Source organism: Carcharodon carcharias, chromosome 3 (genome assembly GCF_017639515.1).
Source record: "Carcharodon carcharias isolate sCarCar2 chromosome 3, sCarCar2.pri, whole genome shotgun sequence".
Taxonomy (NCBI): Eukaryota; Metazoa; Chordata; class Chondrichthyes; order Lamniformes; family Lamnidae; genus Carcharodon; species Carcharodon carcharias.
In genome coordinates, this window is record NC_054469.1 from 127,884,398 (window position 1) to 127,910,557 (window position 26,160).

At 38.9% G+C, this 26,160-nt stretch overlaps 1 protein-coding gene across 1 annotated transcript in view; it reads left to right on the forward strand.

Moving 5' to 3' along the window:
• The window catches only part of LOC121276039 (leucine-rich repeat-containing protein 72), a 95,226-nt gene that overhangs the window by 35,893 nt on the left and 33,173 nt on the right, over nucleotides 1–26,160 (forward strand). Inside the window, exons 3-4 of the mRNA XM_041183984.1 lie at nucleotides 10,271–10,340; nucleotides 23,967–24,048. Coding sequence (XP_041039918.1) covers nucleotides 10,271–10,340; nucleotides 23,967–24,048 — 152 coding nt within the window. The remainder of the gene's footprint in view (nucleotides 1–10,270; nucleotides 10,341–23,966; nucleotides 24,049–26,160) is intronic.

The window sequence follows — 26,160 nt, forward strand, 5'->3', positions numbered from 1 at the left end:
ACTCCCTCTGTAGCAAGTACATCCTTCCTCAGATAAGGAGATCTGCACACAATATTCCAGGTGTGGTCTCACCAAGGCCCTGTACAATTATAGCAAGACATCCCTGTTTTTGTACTCGAACCCTCTGGCTATGAAGGCCAACATACCATTTGCCTTCTTTACCGCCTGCTGCACCTGCATGCTTACCTTCAGTGATTGGTGTATGAGGACACCCAGGTCTCGTTGCATATTCCCCTCGCTCAATTTATAGCCATTCAGAGAATAATCTGCCTTCCTGTTTTTGCTACCAAAGTGGATAAGCTCACATTTATCCACATTATATTGCATCTGCCATGTATTTGCTCACTCACTCAGCTTGTCCAAATTGCACTGAAGCATCTCTACATCCTCCTCATAGTTCACCCTCCCACCCAGCTTTGTGTCATCTGCAAATTTGGAGATATTACATTTAGTTCCCTCATTTAAATCATTAATATATATTGTGAATTGCTGGGGTCCCAGCACTGATTCCTGCAGTACCCCACTAATCACTGCCTGCCATTCAGAAAAAGACCCATTTATTCCTACTCTTTGTTTCCTGTCTGCCAACCAGTTTTCTATCCATCTCAATACACCACCCCCAACCCTATGCGCTTTAATTTTACTCGCCAATCTCTTAGGTGGAACTTTGTCAAAAGTCTTCCGAAAGTCCAAATAAACCACATCCACTGGCTCCCCCTCATCAACTCTACTAGTTACATCTTCAAAAAATTCCAGTAGATTTGTCAAACATGATTTTGCTTTCGTAAATCCATGCTGCCTCTGTCCGATTCTGCCACTGTTTTCCATGTGCTCAGCTATTAAATCTTTTATAATGGACTCTAAAATTTTCCCCACCACCGACGTCAGGCTGACTGGTCTATAATTCCGTGTTTTCTCTCTACCTCCCTTTTTAAATAGTGAGGTTACATTAGCTATCCTCCAATCAAAAGGAACTGTTCCAGAGTCTATAGAGTCTCTGAAGATGACCACCAATGCATCTACTTTTTTCTAGGGCCACTTCCTTAAGTACTCTGGGATGTAGATTATCAGGCCCTGGGGATTTATTGGCCTTCAATCCCATCAATTTCCCCAACACCATTTCCCTACTAAGACTGATTTCTTTCAGTTCCTCCCTCTCACTAAACCCTATGTTCCCCAACATTTCTGGTATGTTATTTGTGTCCTCCTTTGTGAAGACAGAACCAAAGTATGTATTTAGTTGGTCAGCCATTTCTTTGTTCCCCATTATAAATTCCCCTGCTTCTGACTGTAAGGGACCTACATTTGTCTTCACCAATCTTTTTCTCTTCACATATGTATAGAAATTTTTGCAGTCAGTTTTTATGTTCCCCGTAAATTTACTCTCATACTCTATTTTCCCCTTCTTAATCAATCCCTTGGTCCTGCTTTGCTGAATTCTAAACTGCTCCCAATCTTTTGGTCTGTTGTTTTTTTCTGGCCAATTTGTATGCCTCTTTCTTAGATCTAATACTATCTCTAATTTCCCTTGTAAGCCATGGTTTGGCCTCCTTTCCTATTTTACTTTTGCGCCAGACAGGCATAAACAATTGTTGCAGTTCACCAGTGCGATCTTTGAATGTTTGCCATTGCCTATCCACCTTCATCCCTTTAAGTAACATTTCCCAATCCATCATAGCCAACTTGCGCCTCAGACCATCATAGTTTCCTTTATTAAGATTCAGGACCCTAGTCTCAGAATAACTATGTCAATCTTCTTTTTGATAAGAATTCTATCATATCATGGTCGCTCATCCCTAAGGGGCCTTGCACAACTAGATTACCAATTATTCCTTTCTGATTACACAATACCCAGTCTAGGATTGCCTGTTCTCTAGTTGGTTCCTCAATGTATTGGCCCAGAAAAGCATCCCGTATACATGCCAGAAATTCCTCCTCTACAGTATTGTTATTAATTTGATTTGCCCAATCTATATGCAGATTAAAGTCACCCATAATTACAGATGGTCCTTTATTACATGTGTCTCTAATTTCCGGTTTAATGCCATTCCCAACATCACCACTACAGTTTGGCGGTCTATATGCAACCCCCCACTAATGTTTTTTGCCCCTTAGTGTTTCTCAGTTCTATCCATACAGATTCCACATAGTCGGAGCTAATATCTTTCCTCACTATTGCGTTAATTTCCTCTTTAACCAGCAATGCAACTCCACTGCCTTTTCCTTTTTGTCTGTCCTTCCTCAATACTGAAAACCCCTGGATGTTCAGTTCCCATCCCTGGTCACCCTGCAGCCATGTCTCCGTGGTTAATTCATCCACTTTATTGTGAATGCTCCTTGCATTAAGGCACAAAGCCTTAAGGCTTGTCTTTTTAACATTACTTGTCCCCTTCCCACTATTTTTCACTGAGGCCATGTTTGATTCTTGCCCTTGATTTCTCTATCTATCACTTTTCTTATTCCCCTTTCTGTCTTTTGTTCTTGTCCTCAATTCCCCTTCCTCTGACTCATTGCATAGGTTCCTATCCCCCTCCCCAACTACTGTAGCAAATATTCCCCCTAGGACACCAGTCCCGGTCCTGCCCAGGTGTAACCCATCCAGTTTGTACTGGTCCCAGCTCCCCCAGAACTGGTCCTAGTGTCCCAGGAATCTGAAACCCTCCCCCTCACATCATCTCTTCAGTCACGTATTCATCCGATATATCCTGCGATTTCTACGCTGACTAGCATGTGGCACTGGTAGTAATCCTGAGATCACTACCTTTGAGGTCCTATTTTTCAACTTACTTCCTAACTCCCTATATTCTGCTTTTAGGACCTCATCCCTTTTTTTTACCTATGTCGTTTGTGCCAATGTGTACCATGACAACTGGATGTTCACTCTCCCCCTTCAGAATGTCCTGTAGCCACTCTGAGACATCTTTGACCCTAGCACCAGGGAGGCAACATACCATCCTGGAGTCTAATTTGTGGCCACAGAAACGCCTATCTATTCCCCTTACAATTTGATCCCCTATAACTATTGCATTCCCACACTTCTTACTCCTCCTCTGTGCAGCAGAGCCAACCGAGGTACAATGGATTTGACTGTTCCTGCTTTCTACTGAGAGGCCATTCCCCTCAGCAGTATCCAAAGTATATATCTGTTTTGCAGGGGAATAGCCACAGGAGATTCCTGCATTGCCTGCCGATTCCTCTTGCTCTGCCTGGTGGTCACCCATTCCCTACTTGCCTGTGGACTCTTAGCCTGCGGCATTACCACTTCTCTATACATGCTATCCATGATACTCTCTGCATCGTGGATGCTCCAGAGTGTCTCCAGCTGTCGCTGCAGCTCTGAAACCCGGGCTTCCTGACTCTGCAGCTGGAGACACTTCCCGCACACATGCTGGCCCTGGGTACTGGAAATGTTCTCGGCTTCCCACATAGAACAGGAGGACCACGGCATGGCTTTGAGCTCTCCTGCCATGACTTATCCCTTTATATTAAATTAAACCTTTTAGAAGATATTTAATACCAAATAATATCATTTACTCTAGGGCCCTTCTGCTATGCTCCACATTGTTACAGAGTATAGCCCTTACAAATGATGAACCACAAAGTAAGACCTTAAAAACTATAAGTAATCAAAGTAGTAAATACTTACCCGGCTGTACTCATGGTACTCAAAGGATCACCTTGTTCCCTCCTCACCAAAATCCCTCAGTCACCCTTTTTTCTAGGAAGAACCTTTTACTAGGGTCATGAATGATTGTGCAGGAATCTTCTTTAAGATTAAAAGTGGAAAACTGTACTTACTGTCAATAATCAATGTGTCTACCAGGTTTCCTGAAGTGATACCTTTAAGAAATATTCCAACTAAAAAGATTGTGGAAGAGTTAACTAAATTTTTACAACATAGTTTACCTAATGAAATACAATCAGATCAGAGTTCACATTTTATGTCACAGCTGTTTAAGGAAGTAGTGAACAGTTTGGGGATAAAACAGTTTAAGACAACAACTTATCATCCTGAGTTAAAAGGAGCTTTGGAAAGACAGCATCAAACTTTAAAAACTATGATGAGAGGGTACTGTCAGGATTATGCACAGGGTTGGGATAAGGGTTGGATTCTCATTATTTGCTTTTAGGGACGTTCATAATGCATTGACTGGTCTTCGTCCTCTTGAACTAGTTTATAGTCATGAGGTAAGGGGACCACTGACATTGATTTATGAGAAATTGGTGGATCAAAATCCAGAAACTACTCTCCGGGATTACATATCAAACTTGAGACAGAGATTAGACAAAGCATGTGAGTTAGCTAGGGAACATTTAAAGATATCACAGCATGTGATAAAAGTGAAGGCAGACAGGAAGGCTACAGCTCGGAATTTTATTGCTGGAGAGAAAGTGCTAGTTCTGTTACCAGTACTGAGTGATTTATTAAAGGCAAGGTTCAGTGGGCCTTACAGGATTGAAAATAAATGGCGTGGAGTAAATTACTTAATAAATATTCCAGATAGAAGAAAGAAGCAGATGGTGTGTCATGTAACTATGCTTAAAAAGTACTTTGACAGGTAAGAGGAACAAAAAGAGATATTAGTGATGGTGGATGATGAGGAAGAGGTGGAAGTGCAAGATTCTGAAATTGATTTTCCTCAAGTCAAATTGGGTAATGAGGGGGTTCTTGAAGATTTAAATGTGTCAAAGTGATTTCGAAATGCTTTTACGGTCACACAAACCTAATTGTGGGAATAGGTTGGGGAAGACAGAATTCATGATATGTCTGCACAAGTTTCATCTTCAGTAGGTCGACATCCTTGTAGATTAAATCCGGCAAAGTTATCACAAGTACAAAAGGAAATTGACTCCATGTTTCAAAATGATATCATTGAGTCTAGTCGCAGTAACTGGAGTTCACCTATTGTACTGATACCAAAACTGGATGGATGCAAAGACTGTGTGTGGACTATCAAAAGGTGAATGTGTGACAAAAGCGGATTCCTATCCTATACCAAGGTTGGAAGACTGCATTGAGAAAGTCAGACAATCAAAACTCATCACAAAGATTGACTTACTGAAAGGATATTGGCAGGTACCGTTGTTGGAAAGAGCAAAGGAGATATCGCCTTTTGTGACGCCACATGGACTAAAGTCATGGGGCAGAATTTTGCTGTCAGCAAGCAGGGGGCGGGGCTCGCTTGCCGATGTGTAAAATGACACGGGATGACATCGGTCGGAACCCCCAATGTCATCCCGCCCCATTTAAATTGTCAGGAAGGCAGGCCCGCAACAAAATCAGCTGCTGGCCCGCCGACCTGTCAATGGCCAATTGAGGCCATTGACAGGATCATTTGTACAATTAAAGGACCTGCCCATCCAAACTTAAGGTTAGCGGGCAGGCCAGGAGCCCCGGCGGCAAATAGATAAAACGTGAAACCTCATCCATCAGCAGGATGAGACTTTATGCAGGATTTCAAAAAATTTAATAAAGTTATTAGGTAAATTCTGAACATGTCCCATCTGAGGGGGACATGTTAGGGATTTTTATTTCTATTTTTAATATTTTTCAACGTGGAAATGATCTCCCTGAGGCAGCACTTAGCCTCAGGGAGATGTGCGCTCTTTCATGCGCATTCTCTTTTGGTGAATCTTCCCCACCCCCACAGGAAATGCATAGCGCTTCCCACCGGACGTCATGCTGGGAGGGCCTTAAATGGCCCGCCCACATAAAATGGCGGCGGGGCCTGCTTCTCCGGCGGGGATTGTCTCCCCGCCCGCCAGAGATTGGGTCGGGCCCACCCGCCCGACAGGCAGAAAATTCTGGCCATGATATTTGGTATGAAGAATGCATCTGCGACATTTCAAAGACTGACAAACAAAGTAATTGCAGGTCTAAGCAATTGTGCTGTTTACATTGATGATCTGACAGTTTTCAGTCAGATGTGGGAGGAACATTTACAGCATCTGGAAGAGTTATTTTCTCGATTACAAGAAGTTAATTTGGTGATGGACTTGAGTAAAAGTGAATTTTCAAAAACTCAAGTTATGTATATAGGCCATACCATTGGATATGGTAAGCTGGCTCTGAGAGATGTTAAAGTGAAGGCCATCATCAATTTCCCAGTGCCTACAACAAAATGAGAAGTTTTGAGATTTCTGGGCATGAGTGGGTTTTACCAGAAATTAATACCAAATTTTAGCAGCGCGGTTGCTCCACTGACTGAACTATTAAAAAAGAACAAGAAGTTTCAATGGACACAGGAGTGTCAGAAGTCATTTGACAGTTTGAGAACTGTATTAACTATGACACCAGTTTTTGACAGTACCCAATTACGCCAAGCACTTTAATTTGGCTGTTGATGCAAGCGATATAGGCATTGGGGCAGTACTGTTGCAAGAAGATGACACTGGAATTGAAAAAAACGATAGGGTATTTCTCACAGAAGCTGAATTTACAACAGAGAAGATTTTTAATGATCAGAAAAGAAACCTTGCACTTGGTGTTAGCATTGCAGAATTTTGAAATTTATGTTGCAAACAATTCAGCAGAAATAATCGTTTATACACACCACAATCCTTTGAAGTTTTTGGACAAATTTTGAGACAGAAGTGTAAGACTTTTCAGATGGAGTCTATTATTACAAACATTTAATATATGGATTATATATGTTGCTGGTAAAGAAAATCTGTTCGCAGATGCATTATCAAGAGTTTGAAGCTTAAAGGGAAAATTGAACATTTTAAAAAACCTGAATACAGGATCAGAGTAATTTCTATTGATGCCAAAGACTTGTGTGTGTGTGTATATATATATATATATATATATATATATATATATTATGTTAATGCATGCATCTGGTAAGGTAATAGTGTAATAAGTATAGGAGATAGTGTGAGATGGGTTATTAAAAATGAAGCCATCTTTTAAAATTATGATGGTTCATTTTTTCATAAGGTGGGGGATGTCATTAAGAGATATTAATGTATATAATGTAATTGGAAATTATTTTTAAAATGGAATTGTAGTGGGTTCTGTGTCTAAGTATTTGACTGTGTGTGTCTTAATTGGATAAAAGCTAACTAGTCTGGGTGCTTTGATGTATAGTAGTTTTGAGATGTTAATTAGATAAACATAAGGAAGATGGAAGGTAAAGTGTAAATTTACATTTGTTGAATAAAGCATTCAAGAGTGGGAGTAAAATCTTGCACCTAGCTGGGAGATGCCAAGCAATATGTTTATATTACCAATAAAATTAATGGGATGAAAATGTTATTGTTAGAAGGTGTGACATTAAAAGCCTAGTGATACAATGGAAAATTTACATTCAATGGAAAAGCTAGGCATAAACAGAAAGGAGCCAGAGGCACTTTAAATCTAACCAGTCTGTAAGCCTCCAAAGGTGTCTGCAAAGGAACCAAATTGTAAGGAACCTCATTTTGAATTTGTAAGGTCAAATGTGCTTTGCCTGGTGTCTGTTTAGTCTATGGGTTACTGTTGCCCTGGTGGAGATTTACCTGGGAGTGATTAATTTGGGGATTTGTTTAAAAGTTATTATGGTAGTAATTTGTAGACATGTGTATGTGTTTAATTTCTTACGAATTATAAAATGTTTAATTTTGTTTTAAGTAAAAAAAACTTCTTGAGGCTCAGTGGTCTTATTCCTGAATTCAGAGCTGCATCTCAAACATACCAGTTTAAAATATTGGTTATGAAAATATAGATTTCCTTCTGGGATTTAAACAACTCAGCCTTTACCAATTGCTGTGTCATAGCACAGGTTAAATTAACCTGGAGTCTGCTAGCTGGGAAACTACATCATGGTCCTCTTCCCACTCACATCACCTAATGTACTTCAAGAATTCTATTGCCTCTTTCATATATTGTTGCGTTTTAAAGGGAAATAAATAAGTTGTGAGGTGAGCTCGCATATAAATTAACTGTTTTATAAGATTGAGCTTAACCCCGGACTTTATTCTCTGTCCTGAATGTTTAACCTATTCATCACATCTTATATTATCAATAAACATTGGATGGTTTAGATTAATCATTGCTACAACTTTTTTCAACCTGAGAAATTGGCAACAAATTGAACAACATGAAACTAGAATCCATACCACGATGAAACAGACAGTTCAGGATCAGCAATATCAGAAGGATCATCGCCTAGTTCATCTCTCCACAGAAGCTGCTTCATCTGCTGAGTATTTGCAGCATTTATGTTGAAACTTGAGACATTTAACCAGGACAGATGGTTCTCATCCTACAGAAATTGGCCCCCTCCAATTAAATTATTTTATTGCTTGAGATTGCACCATGTCCCGTTCTCCAGCCAGTCGAGAGGTCATGCTTTTCACACCATGAACTGCTCAACGCGTGTTCCTCTAGGTTTGGCTTGAACTCACAAGTTCAGCATTGCACACACCTCAATCTTGTCATTAATGTACCATGTGCTGACCAATTGCGCCATGAAGGCAAAGCCGTGCTCATTTGCATACACGTTTTAAGTTATATCATCTTGTTAGAGGCACTAAGTTTTTCGACTGAATGGTGAGAACTGAGGTTATTTGATAGTGTGCAGAAGTAGATACATGACTGTCAAAAAGCCATGAAATAACCAATGCCCCATAGTTTTGTGTTGTGCCCAGGGGAGTGGGGTCCTGAGGATGGCGGGGGGGATGGGGGGGGGAGGTGGTGTTGGTGGTGGTGGTGAGGGGGGAGAAAAATAAAGCTGAGCACAAACCCCCACTAACTGTAAATCCACCACGGGTGGAGACAGAAACAGAGTTAATGGTTCAAGTCAAATTTGACTTTTTGAAGATGAAGAATCATATTGGACTTGAAATGTTATTGCTTCTTCTCTCTCCACAGATGCTGCCAAACGTATTTAGCTTTTTGACACTTGCTGTTTTTATTTTATACTTCCAACATCTGTAATATTTTGCTTCCATTATGTGGTACTTTATCAAAATGTAAAGAAAAGTTTACCAATATTACTGTGGGACTGTGTGCATGTTGTGTGTATGTGTGTGTGCTATTTTAATTAAACTGTAGACAGTTAGACTGCAAGCTTTAAATCATCAAAGTGGTTAGGTGTAAAAGTAGGCATTTTGAAGTAGAGATGGGCAAGATAAAAAAAGGGATATGGTAAACACAACATGAATAGGAATTTTCAGTAGGAGATGAGTGAGGAGTTGAATCTTCAACTGTTGAATTTCAGAGAGATAGAAAAGTTTTATAACTGGCAAAAATCGTAAATCAATAAAGCAAAGTTATTAAGTTTATTTTTCCAAAAGTGCTGACCATAATGACAACATGAAAGATTTTTAGATTCTGGGAAAGGTAACTTTCAAAAGGAGGTTAAGAATAATGTGTTTAAAGATAAAAGGTGAGAAAATATATTTAAGGAAAGATTGAAAGCTGTATGACATATGGCCATGTGAGATCCTGTAGGGTGGGCTGTGTGAAGACAGACTTATGAAAAAGTAACCTCTAGCCACCCCGAGACGTGCTTGCTTGTTCCATAAAGCAAGGTTTTGTTACAAACCTTTGATTTCCACTGTAGAGTGAGAGGGGGAGAGAAGCTGCTGAAATACCTCCCTTATAGCAACTGTGGGTGTCCTGCAGTAATATTACTGGAAATTTTATAAATTAAGAATCTATGAGACTGTTGCCTGAAAAAGGGTGTTAATCTGTGATCCTAGCTAAGTAGAGCATTTTGGGAAATGTTTTAAGACTAAACTTAACTGTGTAACTGTAATCTTGTGTGTTTAAATTTTCTTTTCTTTGGTTAATAAATATTTTAATTTAAAATTTAAAATCTCCAAAAGTAGTAGTGGTGTCTTTACGTCTGACTTCAGTGCATATACTTTCTCGTAAAGAATACAAATTTCAAATTGTTATGATAGCTTGGCCAAGTTTCCCTTTGGGATTTGGTCAGCCCGGCAATTACCACCTAACATATTGTAACACAAACACCTTTGAAAGTCCATATTTACTTTCACCCATCCTTTTTACTTCGACAAAGGACTTGACCAAGTTAGTCAAACATGATTTACCTTAATAGTTTCTGGAGAGTCAAGGGAAAGAAAAAGGGAAACATCTGAAAAACCAACATCAATTATGAAATACAGGTAGCTTTAAATCAAATACCACACCAAATGTTTGGGGAAATACTGAAGGCTGGAGCATGACTTTAAGAAATACCCTGAAATGTCTCTTTATGTTTAGATTATGGCACCTTTTAAACCAGTAATAAAAATAGTTTGTTATCTATCTGCTTTTTAGAGGACTAACTGAAGTGCCAGATCTGTCAAGATATAAACTGTTAACGTATTTGTGGGTGAATCACAATAAGGTGAGTGAAATTTTTTAAAACTCCTACACAGTTTATAGATTATGCTAATCCATAAAAGTATTTCAGAATAATAATTGCAAGCTCTGCTGGTTATCTTAGTCAGCCTGACAGCTGATGGTTGACATCAGTGATGAGAATTGCTGGAAAGCAGAAACACAGTTAAACATCCTTTCCTGCCTCAGATGTCAAGAAGAACTGCTTGAGTTAGCAAACACCGCTTCTGACATGGAAATAATGCATAGCAAGTACAATGAATTTGCCTGCTGCTGATCACATTTAATTAGCATTTTGCTAGGTTTGCCTTTTCAAACTGGTGAGACCATAATGGGCTAAATTATATGGAGGCTGTGCAGATATGTCCTGAATGGTCTACTCCTATTTCATACTTCTGTGTAAACAATGTACCATGAAGGGTAAGTCACCTTGCTAACTGTGATATTGTCCACTGTGCAACACCAATTTAAAGTCCTTCAGAAAATTGGATTGATTATGTGGTTAAAAAAAATCAAAATATCTGCAACTACGTTCCACATGCACAGTTGTGTGTTTGACAGAATTTATGTCCAAATGTACAATAAGTAATTTAGTTTTAGTAATGGATTCTGTACTCAGCCAAATCTGTTTCATCCAAGCTCCTTCCAAGATCCTTATCTATTTACTCTTTGACTTGAATGAAAATTCGAGCCCTCCACGTCTGCCCTTATAGGGGTTGTTCACCAAGGTCACACTCAAATGAGGTTGCCAACCCTCTAGGTTTGTCCTGGAATCTCCAGGAATTAAAAATTAATCTCCAGGGCACACCTGTGAACAACTCAGGGAGAAGATCATAGAGCTATTCAAAAGAAATATTTTAATTTTCACTGCTCAATTTCATTTATTAGTCAGAAAAGTATTGAAGATAGGGAAAAGGGGAGCTTCATGAAAAGTCAATTGGTTGACAAAGAATCTGTTCGCTTTCTAATTGGTTGTGGAAAGGCAGTGTGCTGGAAGATGGACCAATGATGGGAGTATGGCTTGGGGTTTGAGTGGGGGTGTTCGATTTGTGGGTTTTAGGTCATGTGATGAAACCTCCAGGAATGTACCTAAGCAGAGTTGGCAATACTACCCTCATAAAAGAACAATTAAAGCAGCTACCTTAAAGAAGGGTTTCTTTTGCAATGGCAAGAATTTGGATTCCTGGTGCAATTCTTATGCTACATCTAATTAGGGCTACCTTTTGAATATGTGCAAGTGTTGTGGTTACACAGGGTAATCCGATTGAAAGAATGTGGATTGGCTAAGCAGACAGATTTTGCACCTGAATGCTGAGTAAGTTTCTTTTTCAAACATATGATGTTTTGTTTCTTTTCAATTTCTGTAGAAGTCACAGCAGATAATGTAGGCAACATTCCAGACAAATGTGTGGACAGTAAGGAGCTTGTAAAGAATTTTAGATGAGATACCTTGAACTTTTTTGACATAGACAGTACAATGAAGTGACAACTAACCAATTTAAATAAAGGACAGCTGGGAAGTAACGGCTTTCAATCTTCAAATGTGAGGGATTCAGCACATAACTGGGGTAGAAATTTCTTTGAGCGTGTTTTCATGAGCATTGTGTTCAGAGTGGACTGTTATGACACAGCAGTTGGTAAAGGCTGTTATTTAAAATCCCAGAGTGAAACTTTAACAACTATCATAATCTATATTTTCAATTGTTGTGTTTCAGATGCAACTCTGAATTCAGAAATTAATCCACCAAGCCTCCAGAGGTTTTGTATCAAACTAAATGAAACAATTATTAATTTATAACAAGGAATTAAACACATATACATGTCTTCAAATTACTACTATCATAACTTTTTAACAAATTCCCCAATTAATCTCCACTAAGGCAAAGATAACCAATAGACTTAAACAGACACCAGGCAAAGCATTTTCACCTTACAAATTCAAAATGAAGTTCCTTTCAATTTGGTTCCTTTGCAGACAGTTGTAGACTTATAGCTGCTTAGATATTACAGGCCTCCGCCCTGCTCACACAAACTCCTTGCTGTTATACCCATTCTTTCCATTTGAATGCAAATTCTTATTGTATCACCAGACCCTTTGAAATCCAACTTTTTTAACAATAAAACCCCTTTCATAATACCAATTTTATTAATAATGTAAACACATTGCTGTAAGATTTCACCCCCAGTCTTTGAATGGTTTATTCAACAAAATGCAAGTGTACTCTTAACCTTACTGTTTACATTTCAAAACTACTATACATCAAAGCACCAAGACTAGCTGGCTTTAATCCAATTAACACACACACACAGACACATACTAAACTTCTATTTTAAAAAATAGGTTCCAATGACATTATATACATTAATGTCCCTTCGTGACATCCCCCGCCTATCAAAAAATGAACTGTCATAATCTTAAAAGACGGCTTCATTTTTAAACAAAACCCATTTCACACTACCTCATATATTTATTACCCTATTGTATTACCAGGTGCATGTATTAACATAACAATATATCTACACAAGTCCTTGGTATCAACAGAAATCACTCCAGTTCAGTGATCAGGTATTTAAAAATGTTCAATTTTCCTATAAGCTTCAAACTCTTGATAACGCATCTGCGAAGAGATTCTGTCTACCAGCAACATGTATAATCCATAGATTAAATGGCTATAATAATAGACTCTATCTGAAAAGTCCTACAATTTTGTCTCAAAATTTATCCAAAAACTTCAAAGGATTGTGGCCTGTATAAACAATTGTTTCTGATTAATTGTTTACAACATAGATTTCAAAATGTTGCAATGCTAACATCAAACCCAAGGTCTCTTTTTCAATCATTGAATATCTTCTCTGTTGTATGTTCAGATCCTGTGAAAAATACCCTATTGGTTTTTCAATTCCAGCGTCATCTTCTTGTAACAGTATGGTCCCAACTCCTATATCGCTTGCATCAACGGCCAACTTAAATTGCTTGGCATAATTGGGTACTACCAAAACTGGTGTCATAGTTAATATAGTTTTCAAACTATTGAATGACTCCTGACACTCAAATGCCCATTGAAACTTCTTGTTCCTTTTTAATAGTTCAGTCAGTGGAGCAACCACACTAAAATGTGACTAAAATTTGGTACAAATTTCTGGTAAAACCCACTCATGCCCAGAAACCTCAAAACTTTTCATTTTCTTGTAGGCACGGGGAAATCCATGATAGCGTTGACTTTAACATCTCTCAAAGCCACCTTACCATGTCCAATGGTATGGCCTACATATGTAACTTGCACTTTTGCATATTCAATTTTAGCCAAGTTCATCACCAAATTAGTTTCTTGTCGTCAAGTAAATAATTCTTCCGGATGCTGTAAATGCTTCTCCCACGTCAGACTGAAAACTATCAGATCATCAATATAAACAGCACAATTGCTTAGACCTGCAACTACTTTGTTTGTCAGTCATTGAAATGTCACAGGTGCATTTTTCATACCAAATGGATGACTTTAAACTGATATAGTCCACTTGGTGTCTCCTAGCTAGCTGTAAGATTTCACCCCCAGTCTTTGAATGGCTTATTCAACAAAATGCAAGTGTACTCTTTACCTTATGTTTACATTTCAAAACTACTATATATCAAAGCACCAAGACTAGCTGGCTTTAATCCAATTAACACACACACACTGACAGATACAGACTGATATCTCCTTTGCTCTCACCGACAACGCTACCTGCCAATATCCTTTTCGCAAGTCATTCTTTGTGATAAATTCCGATTGTTCCACTTTCCCAATGCAATCTTCCAACCGTATTTTAGAATATGAATTCGCTTTTGTCACCGCATTCACATTTCTATAGTCCACAAACAGTCTGTGTTCCATCTGGTTTCGGTACCAATACAATAGGTGAACTGCAGCTACAGCAACTAGACTCAATGATACCATTTTGAAGCAAGAAATCAATTTCTTTTTGTACTTGTAATAACTTTTCCGAATTTAATCTGTAAGGATGTTGTCTTATTGAAGATGAAACTTGTACAGACACATCATGTATAGCTAAATCTGTCTTCCACAATATACTTCCATAAATAGTTGTGTGAATGCAATAGCTTTTCCAAATCACTTTGACACTTGTTTGGAAGGTAACTCAATATTACATTTAAATTTTAAGCACCCCCCTCGTTATCCAATTTGATTGAGGAAAATCAATTTCAGATTCCTGCACTTCTATCTCTTTCTCATCATCCACCATCACTAATATCTCTTTTTGCTCTTCTTTCCTGTCAACTACTTTTTAAGCATACTTACAAGACACACCCTCTGCTTCTGTCTTCTATCTGGGGTATTTAGTAAATAATTTACTTCTCTCAATTTATTTTCCAATCCTGTAAGGCCCACTAAATCTTGCATTTAATGAATCACCTAGTACTGGCAACAAAACTACCACTTTCTCTCCAGAAACAAAGCTGCGAGTTTTAGCTGTCTTTTCTGCCTTCACTTTCATAACTTGCTGTGATGTCTTTAATTGTTCCTTAGCCAGCTCACATGCTCTGTTCAGTCTTTTTCTGAAATTTGATATGTAACCCATGAGATCAGTTTCTGAATTTTGACCCACCAATTTCTCGTGAATCAATTTCAGTGGCCCCCTCTCCTCATGATCATAAAATAGTTCAAAAGGGTTAAAACCAGTTGATGCAATAGGAGCACCTCAAATAGCAAATAACAAAAATGGAATTCCTGTAATCCAATCCTGTGGATAATCCTGACAGTACGCCCTCATAGTTTTTAATGTTTGATGCCATCTTTCCAAAACTCCTTGTGATTCTGGATGATAAACTGTTGATTTAAACTGTTTTATCCCCAAACTGTTCATTACTTCCTTAAACAGCTGTGACATAAAATCTGACATCTGATCTGATTATATTTTTTTAGGTAAACCATATCTTGTAATGAATTTAGTCAACACTTTCAGAATTTTCTTAGTTGTAATATTTCTTAAAGGTATTGCTTCAGGAAACCTGATAGGCACATCCATTATTGTCAATAAATACTGATTTCTACTTGTAGTCTTAGGGAGGAATCCTACACAATCAATCATAACCCTGGTATAAGGTTCTTCAAATGCTAGTATTGGGATTAAAGGTGCCGGCTTAATCACTGCTTGTGGTTTTCCTGTTACTTGACATGTATGACAAGTTCTGCAGAATTTGACTAAACCTTATGCAATCCTGGCCAAAAAATATACCTCTGAACCTTTTGCTGTGCTTTCCTAATTCCTAAATGTCCCTCCATTGGAATAATGGGATAACAGCCTGAGCACCACCCTCCAGCTTTCATTTTCTGAGACATGATCTGACCTCCATTTTCTCATTAAAATATTTCCCTTAAGTTAATAACATACTGGAATACATCTTGCTTCTGAATCTTAGTAAGCTTTCTGATATACTGTTTTAATTGCAAATCATTTTTCTGTAACTCCACTAATCTCCTTGAGTTAAACACCTCAGCTGAATTGTCCTGTAGTCTTTCCATGATAACAATGTTATCAAATACAGTGCCAGCCAATTGGATGTCAACACCTTCTTCTTGTCTTTGTACTGCCTGCCCTCCTTGTTTATCTTGTTCTTCCTGATAAGCTTTTGACCTTGTTATCACACAATCAGGAAACAATCCAAGATGCTCCTTCTGTAACACCTCTCATGAAAACACTTCTACAGGCTTCTCAACTACCATAGGCATCATAGGATCCAGCTATAATAAATAATAAAAACAAAAATAGCTGGAAAAGCTCAGCAGGTCTGACAGCGTCTGTGGAGAAGAAGACAGAGTTAACATTTTGAGTCCGTATGACTCTTCAGAACTGATTAAGAGTCATATGGACTCGAAATGTTAATTCTGTCTTCTTCTCCATAGATGCTGTCAGACCTGCTGAGCTTTTCCAGCTATTTTTGTTTTTATTTCAGATTTCCAGCTTCCGTAGTATTTTGCTTTTATCATAGGATCCAGCTATATTATTACCCAGAATAAATTGAACCCCTGCAATGGGCATTTTTTCCACCACTCCAACAATAACTTCACAACTCCTCCATTTGCTGTTTAAAGTTACCTTCCACAATGGAATAGATTTAGCACCTCCATGAACCCCACTTATTATTACCTGCTCCTCCATTACTCCTTTTGAACAAATCACTATCCTATAACATTAAAAATTGACTAGCCCCTGTGTCTCTTAACATTTTAACATAATTACCTACTCCACCTTGTACACACGGAAAGGCTTTTCCTTCACACATAAAATCTTTAAACACTTCTGCAACTTGCTCCTTAGAATTTTCTTGAGTAAACTGTGCACGCAATCCTGCTTCTTCACTGATTCTCCCTGTTTCACCTGTACACAAACCACTGGTTTTCCTTTGCCTGAAACTCAGACCCCACAGTACTTCTACTTCCAGAATTTTTCCGTACCCCAATAATTCCAACAGTTTTTTCCTGCAATCTCCAACACACTGACTTCATGTGCCTCACTTTATTACAGTGAAAACTCCTCAATATTTGAATGTCACTTCTACCTTCAGCACCTTGCTTTTTATTCTGAGAAAAAACTTCCTGGGAACTTCCAGCTACTCCTTCTCCACCTACCTTCCTTTCACCTTCCCACTTTCTATCCTTTTCTGATGTGAAAGGGTGATGAATAAAAGGTTTAGCTCTCTGAACTAATTGATAATCATCAACTATCTCTGCTGCTTTTCTTACAGAATCAACCCTCTGTTCCTCCACATGAGTTCTCACTACCGAAGGGATTGAATCTTTAAATCCTTTCAAAAGAATAACTTCCCTAAGAGTGGCATACATTGTCTCTATGTTTAACGCCCATATCCACCGGTCAAAATTACTTTGTTTTACTCTTTTAAACTCGATATAAGTTTGCCCAGGCTGTTTTCTCATATTCCTAAATTTCTGTCTGTATGCTTCAGGAAACAGCTCATATGCAGTCACTACATCATAATTCACCAACATTTCTTCTGGTAGCAAAGCATATACCTCATGCGCTCTACCCAGCAACTTAGATTGTAATAATAACGTCCAGTTTGCTTGTGGCTATTTCATCTGTTTAGTTAGCTTCTCAAATGAAATAAAGAATGCTTCAATGTATTTTTCCTTAAACTTTGGAAGAGTTTGTACAAATCTAAACATCTCCCCACTGGGTTCTACTCTGGACAAAGTCCTTCCTCATCTACTGGCATCCCTTTTTTAACTGCCAACAATCTTTTTTTCTCTTTCCTCCCTCTCTATCTCTATTTTCTAATTCCCTTCCCTGTTTTTTTTCTCTCTCCTGCTTTCTACCTGCACCTTTTGGAATGCCTGTTCTCTTTCCGTTGCTTCTAATTCAAGCTTTTTCATTTCAAACTGAAGTCTCACTATCTCCAGCTGTGACTCACTCGTGTCAGTTATCACTTCCAACTGTAGATGCTGTGCTATACTTTTAATTATATCTGATTTCCTAGACCCCGCAGGTAACCCCAATTATCTGCTAACTTTGTTAACTTACACTTGGTTATTTTCAATCAGAGTTATATCTTCTACTCCTGACAAGTCCTATCAATTGCCAAAACCATCTTGCAGTGTCACAATTTCTAAAATGCCTCACCAACTCCTGAATTCAATGTGCTTCTTGTACACGTAACCTTAAGATTCACCAATTCCAAACCAATTAAGTAATTATAAGTATTATCCCAGATGAGCCCTAATTGTTATGACACAGCAATTGGCAAAGGCTGTTACCTAAAATCCCAAAGAGAAACTTTAAACAGCTGTCATAATCTACATTTTCAATTGGTATATTTGAGATGCAACTCTGAATTCAGAAATTAACCCACCAAGCCTCCAGAGGTCTTGTATCAAACTAAATGAAACATTTATTAATTTACAACAAGGTATTAAACACATACACATGTCTACAAATTACTACTATCACAACTTTTTAACAAATTCCCAAACTAATCTCCACTAAGGCAACAATAACCAATAGACTTAAACCGACACCAGGCAAAGCATTTTCACCTTACAAATTCAAAATGAGGTTTCTTTCAATTGGTTCCTTTGCAGACAGTTGTAGGCTTACATCTGCTTAGATATTACATGCCTCTGCCGTGCTTACACAAAATCCTTGTGTGCTTTGAATGCAAATTCTCATTGTATCACCAGACCCTTTGAACTCCACCTCTTCTAACAAAAAAACCCCTTTCATAATACCAATATTATTAGTAATCTAAACATGTTGCTTGGTGTCTCCTAGCTAGGTGCAAGTTTTCACCCCCAGTCTTTGAATGGTTTATTCAACAAAATGCATGTGTACTCTTTACCTTACTGTTTACATCTCAAAACTACCATACATCAAAGCAAACTAGCTGGCTTTAATCCAATTAACACACACACACTCACAGACATGGACTAAACCTCTATTTCAAAAAAATAATTTCCAATAACATTATTTACATTAATATCTCTTCATGACATGTCCGCTCAATCAGTTGACAGCAAAAGAACACCTCAAACTAATGTAATTCATTCATTAAAATAAATATGTTGCCAGCCATGCTGTGTTTTTGATTGGCAGCTTGTCGCATGGAAGTTGTCATTTTTGCTCATTGCTAACTTGATTTAAGTATAGCCTACATCCCTTAAAGGGGAAATGCATTTTGGCTGGACAATGTCAGCTGCAGGAGAAGCTGCCAGGGCTCATTCATTTTTGAACACTGCTTTGAAGGTGCTGGTGAAGCTTCAGCAGGAGGGAGGGACAACTTTTATCTACCATGTGGCAGGAGAATTTTCAGGTAAGCTGCCCGATATGAGCGATGAGCGAACAAAGTGCATCAATCTCCCCAGAACATTGTAGCAATCCAGGAAGAAGTTCAATAACTTCATGAGGATAGCTAAGATAAGCCTCGTAACATACCTATCATTATTCTATGATTAGCTATGTATTATCTGTCGCTCCAACAGTCTTTTCTTTCCCCCTGTCTTCTTCGGTGATCTCCAACATCCTTCCACAATTATTGCAACATACTTCTCTCTTTGTCCTTAGGCTCTTCTCACTATTATATCCTTCACCTCTTCACATCTCTGGCAACTTGTGCATACTAGAAACACTAATCAACCCTCATATGCATGTCCTCAAAACTTCTCACAACTCTACCACTGGCACACTTGCTGAGACAAGGTCAGGTTTATCTGAGTAAGGGCTGACAAAATAATGAGAGCGCAACTACACGAAGAGAGCCATGCTTCATTCATGTGTTGTCCTCACTTCAAGTACAGGCCATGGACATCATGGACAGATGATGTGTCAGGTGTGTGGCTACTGCTGAGATTGGAGACTCCTCTTCTGACTTAAATCTCACCGTTACATATGATAGATTGCAGCTGCTTTCAAAAGCCACTAAATGCTAACTCCTTTTCCATTCCCACATTTGAGGTCGAGAAGATGAACACAGGCCTAGGGGGAGTAAACAAGAAGTCAGCAATTCCAAACCCTGAACCTTCCACTTGCAGACAACTGCTCAGGGATTGAGGTGTGTGACAATTTAGAAATGCAGGTCCCTTTAAGAGTAAACCAGGACAAGTTTCAGAGTGAACTGAGAGCAGGCGATGCTCATTGAAGCCTGTACTTAAGAGCTGGGCTTTTCCCCAGTAAGGGGGTTGGCTTCTAGGCAGGGAGAGGCTCCAGAAGAGAAGAGTGGAAACTTGCATTTGTGCTGCAGTATAGTTTAACAATAAAACAGTCATGATTCCCAGAATGTCTTCTGCTGCCTGTATTGATAAATGGATATCCACTGATTCAACACAAAGGGTAAGCTAGAAGGGTTTGCACATAGAGATTCTGTGGTTTTGTAGGCAGCATGATTTCAAAGTACATTGTTAAGACTTCCTTGATAATAGATTCAAGCACTTTCCCAAGGACTAACTGGCCTGTAGTTCCCTGTTTTCTCTCTCCCTCATTTCTTGATTGGTGGCGTTAAATTTGCTAATGTCCAATGTACTTGGACTGTTTCAAAATCTAGAGAATTTTTGAAAATCATAACCACATCCACAGCTATATCTTTTAGAACCCTAGGATGTAGGCCATCAGGTCCAGGGGGTTTGTCACATTTTAGTCCCTCAAGCTTCTCCAATACTTTTTCTCTGCTGATAATTGCCTTAATTCTTACTCTCTTTAGCCCCTAGATTAACCTCAATTTCTGGTATTTAACTTACGTCTTATACTGTGAAGGCAGACAAAAAATATTTGTTCACTGTTTCTGCTATTTTCTCATTTCCCATGATAATTTCTACTGACTCTGCATCTAAGTTTACTTTAGCTACTCTCTTCCTTTTCAAATACTTCTAAAAGCTTTCATAATCTGTCTTTATATTCCTGGCTAGTTTACTTCATGTTCTAATTTTTCCCTTTTCATCAACATTGTGATGGCCTTTTGCTGGTTTCTGAAACACTACCAATCCTCAAACTTACTCCCATTCTTTGCAAGATAATAGCTGCCTCTTTTAATCTAATACTATCCTTAACCTCCTTAGTAAGTCACGGATAGATTTTTCTTGCAGAGTTTTGTTGCCTACCAGGCAACTTCCTGTTACTGTCAAAGAGCATGAAAGATTCTGACTCCAACTTAGCAGACAGCAGAGCTTTCTCTCTTCATACCCTCTTCTGGATTTGCCAGTGGTGTTGCAACTACAACCCCCATACCAGTTGCAAGCCTTTGTGTGGATAAGTCACCAATTCCTCTCCCCTTTCTGTGAGGATGCAGCAACATTCCCTTCCAAATCCAGGAACTCACAAAAATGCACTCAAAACACTCCAAAGTACTTGGAGTAGTCATTTTAAAATAGCAGAAATTATTACAAGTTATCTTACCTGCAAGTTGGGTGCCCTGGTGCTTTATGTAATGATAGTGCCAGCCTCCCTCTTGCAGCTGAACCCTTATTCATTGGTGAATTTGTCCAGAGGCCTATGTTGTCCTAACTTGGAAGCTGGGCAGTACATCAGCCAGTTATTGATGTCTTGACTAGGTGCTTCCAGCATACACAGAGAACACCAGCATGAGCACCCTTTTCAGTATTGTGTGCTGCATTGACAGTGCCAGAGCCAGCTGGAGGTACAACCTGCCCCACTAGGAAGGCTTATGTAGCACTATCTCCAGCAATGTTACGCATTCGAATTTCACATCCATATTTCAATTTCCATGCTTAGCAATAAGATTAATGTTCAAGAAATTCCAAATCGATGGTCTAGAAATCATAACTTCCATGCCTAAATAGGTAGATCTGAGGCGTACCAGATATAGGTGCACCTGCGTATGAGGTGGGCGCAGAGCCTTTTAATTTTGGGCCATTGCTTTGCCAATAGTGGCTCTCATGACAGGCCATTAAAGGAACAGTGATTGCAATCAACCAGGAATGTTAAGGTGATCAGGACATTTGGATGGGAGAGCAATTGGGACGTGGGCCGAAGCAGTGATTGGGAAGGAGCTCAAGTGGTGGCCAGCAGCTTTAACATGATATCTGGAAGAATACTAATGCTTCTAGCTTCACATTCAGGTTTTTTGTTTACAAACTTATCTTTTTGGGGTCCGTTTAAGGAAGTCTGTTTAGGTGACATGTAAACTGAGTTTCCTGAATGCAGCCTGCTCAGTGTCAAGTGCACTCAGTTTTGCCTAAGGGGCCTTAAACTTTCTTTGCAAATGCAAACAGACTAACACCTGTTTCAGGCATTAACCCTGGATGCCTAATTGTTTGGCATGTATCTGATATTAATGAGCGAGCACTTCCTGCCTGCCATAGAGGAGGCTTCAGCACCTAATTAGTGCTCAAAGAAATGGGTGCAGTGCCGTCTATTTTCTAATCCTATGTGTCTAGGCATTGTGAACAAATCATTGTTAATTTTGCTTTAATTTCTCTGGCAAGAAACACATTTATTTTTTCATGGGATGTGGACCTCACTGGCAAATCCAGCATTTATTGACCACTCCTAATTGCCCATCAAAAAAATAAATGTTATTTTATAACATTAAAGGAGAAATGTAATTTTGAAGGAGTGTTTTACAAGTTTTAGGTTTTGCAATGCTGTATGATAAATTTTGCTGGAAAATTTGTACTTCTGTTACAATCCCAGCTGATACTACTGGACAGTTCAGATCCCAGAGTGAAGCCAGGCTTGATAGATCTTAACTTTGTTTTTTAGAAACCGTGGAGGAAAGTAACTGAACTCTCAGGAGTCTGCTGATTCACTTTTAACACAAGGAATAAAACATTTATTAAACAATATAAACACAAGAAAATGATTCAAATACCCACTGTTCTTTCACCCCTTATATATCTTTACAGACGCACACAAATTTGGAAAGATAAAGCTATTTCTAATATCTATTCTATATTCTAATATTCAAGGTGAGTATGCAGCACATGTGAATTAACAGGCGAACTGTGGTCAAACACACCACACTCCTAAGTAAATGTCAGGTACGACCCAAGCAGATACCATGGATTCTTCAACAACCCACTCAGATGCTTGTCACACCTGCCTCACTGAAACCCTGTCTTCCTCACAAGGGTTTCCAATCTCTATATTTGAACACCTTGCCTTGGAATCCTCTCGAAATGTCACTCCTACTCAGATGACTTCAACAAGGATCCACCTCCAGGGTTTCAATCTCACCTTTTGAGATTCCTTTTTCTTGGATCTCAAATTACACTCATGCTTCACCTTCCAAACACAATTTCAGATCTTCGACCATGTCCAGCAGAACACCACAGCTCTAAAAGGGTACCTTTGCCCTTATGGCCTGCAGCACAGAGTCACCAACTTTTAGCTGCCCCCCAGATCTTCTGGGCTTCTCTTGAGCCCACTTTGCTCTAAGTCTGCTCCTCGCAGCTCTTTCTTTAACTTGCAGCCTAACTCAACTTTACTTAATAGGATCTGTTTTTGATCTCTGCCCTGTCCCTTACCTGGGTCTGTCTTCTGGGACCTCTTTTTGATCCCTGTCTTTGTCCCTGGTTTGGGACCTTCTTGGTTTGGGACCTTCTCCCTGTCCCCCTCCCCATGTCCTGCTCCTTGGGATACACTCTCTGCAATGGTGCTCCAGTTCCAAGTCATCTGACCTGCTTTTCACACTGTTTTGCTTCTTTTCCCTCCTTTCTTCTACGCAGGGATGGTTCCCGGCCTAAAAAACGTAAAACATACTAACTGTGCATGTGTGGCCATTTCCTGGCTGGCGAATGCAGAGAAGGCCCTAAGCTCCAACTGCCAATTTAAAAGTAAGAATTGTGTTTCACCACACTTCAGCAGGCAAGTATACTCATACGAAATTGCTGTGTCTGACTCTTCTAGTTCAAGATCGTTTTCTAGTATATTTCTTTGTAGTTTAGTTCATTAGCAAACTGCAATCAAATAATTGTGTAAAATTACTCAAAAACTGGACCTCAATAACAGCATTTTGTACATTGTGATTACAAATGGAAGTGAATGGTCATGTAAAATGACCATACCATACCTCCTTTAGAGCAATATTTTATAAAGTTTAAATGGTTGCTATTGACATTTTTTTTGCTATTTTTGAATCATTCTGTTACCATTTGTTTATTTATTATAGATTAAAAAGTTAGATTTCCTGAGACTGAATTATCACCTCAAAGAATTACACTTAAACAACAACCTGCTCACTGACATAACAGGTACAATACATTTTTGCATGAGTACAATTAATTTTTAATTATTATTTCAAATACCCTAATATTAACTCAGATGGAATTAGCATGAAAGTTACAGAGGGAGCAGAATTCTTAAAATACATACAGGAGAACTTCTTTAGCCAATACATAACAAGTCCAATGAGCAAGATACTACAGATGCTGGAAATCTGAAACAAGAACAGAAAATGCTGGAATAACTCAACAGGTCTAACAACAACAGTGGAGAGAAAAACAGAGTTAACATTTTGAGTCTGTATGACTCTTCAGAGCTAAAGAGTAGTAAAAACGTGATGAAATTTAAACTGTTTAAGGAGTGGAGCAGATGAAGCTGGACAGAAGGCCAGATATAGGTGAGGGCAAAGGAGAGATTGACAAATACGTCATGAACAAAAGGACAAAGGGAGTGTTAATGATAGTGGTATGGGCTAAAGGAGCTGCTGATGGTGGCATTAAGGTAAGAAAACAGAATGTGATAATAGCAGGATGAGGGTAAGCACTCTGGAAGGAACAACATGAACAAGTCAGGGGTGGTTCTGCACTTAGTTTTACGGAATGAAGCTGGGTAGGCAGTCGGTGTGAACTTTGATGAAAGTTATCATTATTCAGTTATATTTGGGTAGTTACGGAAAAAGGCGATGATAGACCAGGAATATATGTTCTCAAATGGGGCAAAGCTAATTTTATTAAGCTGAGATGTGATTTATCCAAAGTAACTGGAAACAGATTCTTGAAAGTAAATTAGTCCCAGATCAATAGGATGCATTCAAGGAAGCCGCAGTGAAGGTTTAGAACAAGTATGTTCCTTAAAGAAAAAGAACAAGAGTGACAAATCCAGAGCCCCATGATATCAAAAGGCTTAAAGGAGAGGAGAAATGGAAAAGGGGAAGCTTAGGGCTCAGTAGAAAACCTGAAGGTGTATAAAAAGTGTGGGGACAGAATTAAAAAGGAAATTAAAAAAACAAAGAGAGGGCAAAAAAAGTAATGGCAAGTAAAATTAAGGAAACGCCAAAGTTTTTTTTAATAAAAACACAAAGTACAAGAGGATAACTAAAGAAAGAGTGTAGCCTGTTAGGGACCATAAGAGTAACTTGTTTGTGGAGGCAGAAGACATGTATATGGTTCTTAATGAATACTTTGCATGTTTTCACAAAAGAGATGGATAATACAGATTACAATCTGAGAAGTGTGAAATGTTAGATGAAATTAACACAACAGGAGAGGAAGTATTAAGGGGTTTAACATCTTTGAAAGTGGATAAATCCCCAGGCCCAGATGAAAGGTATTCTAGGCTGCTAAGGAAAGTAAGAGAGGAAACAGCAGAGGCTCTGACCATCATTTTCCAATCTCTCTGGCTGGTTACTAATGAAGAAGACAGTTGTAGATTGTAAGAAGTTATCAGTGGACTAGTCACATGGATGGAACTGTGGCAAATGGGGTTCAATCCAGAGAAGTATGAATGCATGCATTTGAGAATGGCTACCAAGGCAAGGGAATACACAATAAATAGTATGATGCTGAGAAGTATAGAGGAACAAAAGGACCTTGGAATGCATGTCTATAGATCCCTGAAGGTGGCTGGACAGGTAGGTAAGATACTCAAGAAGGCATGTGGGATATTTACCTTTATTAACCAAGGCATTGTGTATAAGAGCAAGGAGGTTATTCTGAAACAGTACAAGACACTGGTTAGTCCATAGCTGGAGTACTGCTTGTAGTTCTGTTCACTACACTGTAGGAAAGAGGAGACTTACAAGGATGTTACTGTTACCTGGACTGTGGAATTTTAGTCATAATGAAAGATTAAATAGGCTAGGGTTGTTTTCTTTGGATCAGACGAGGTTGAGGTGTATAAAGTTATGAGGGGTCTAGGTAGAGTGGAAAAAAAGTCCCTATTTCCCATTGTTAAGGAGTCCATAATAAGGATAGATTTAGATTAAGAGGTACGAGGTTTGGAGGGGATTTGAGGGGAGATTCTTTCACCCAGAGGGTGGTGGGGATCTGAACCTCACTGCCTGAAAGGATGGTAGAGGCAGAATCTTTCATAACATTTAAAAAGTACTTAGATATGCACTTGAAGTGCCGTAACCTACAAAG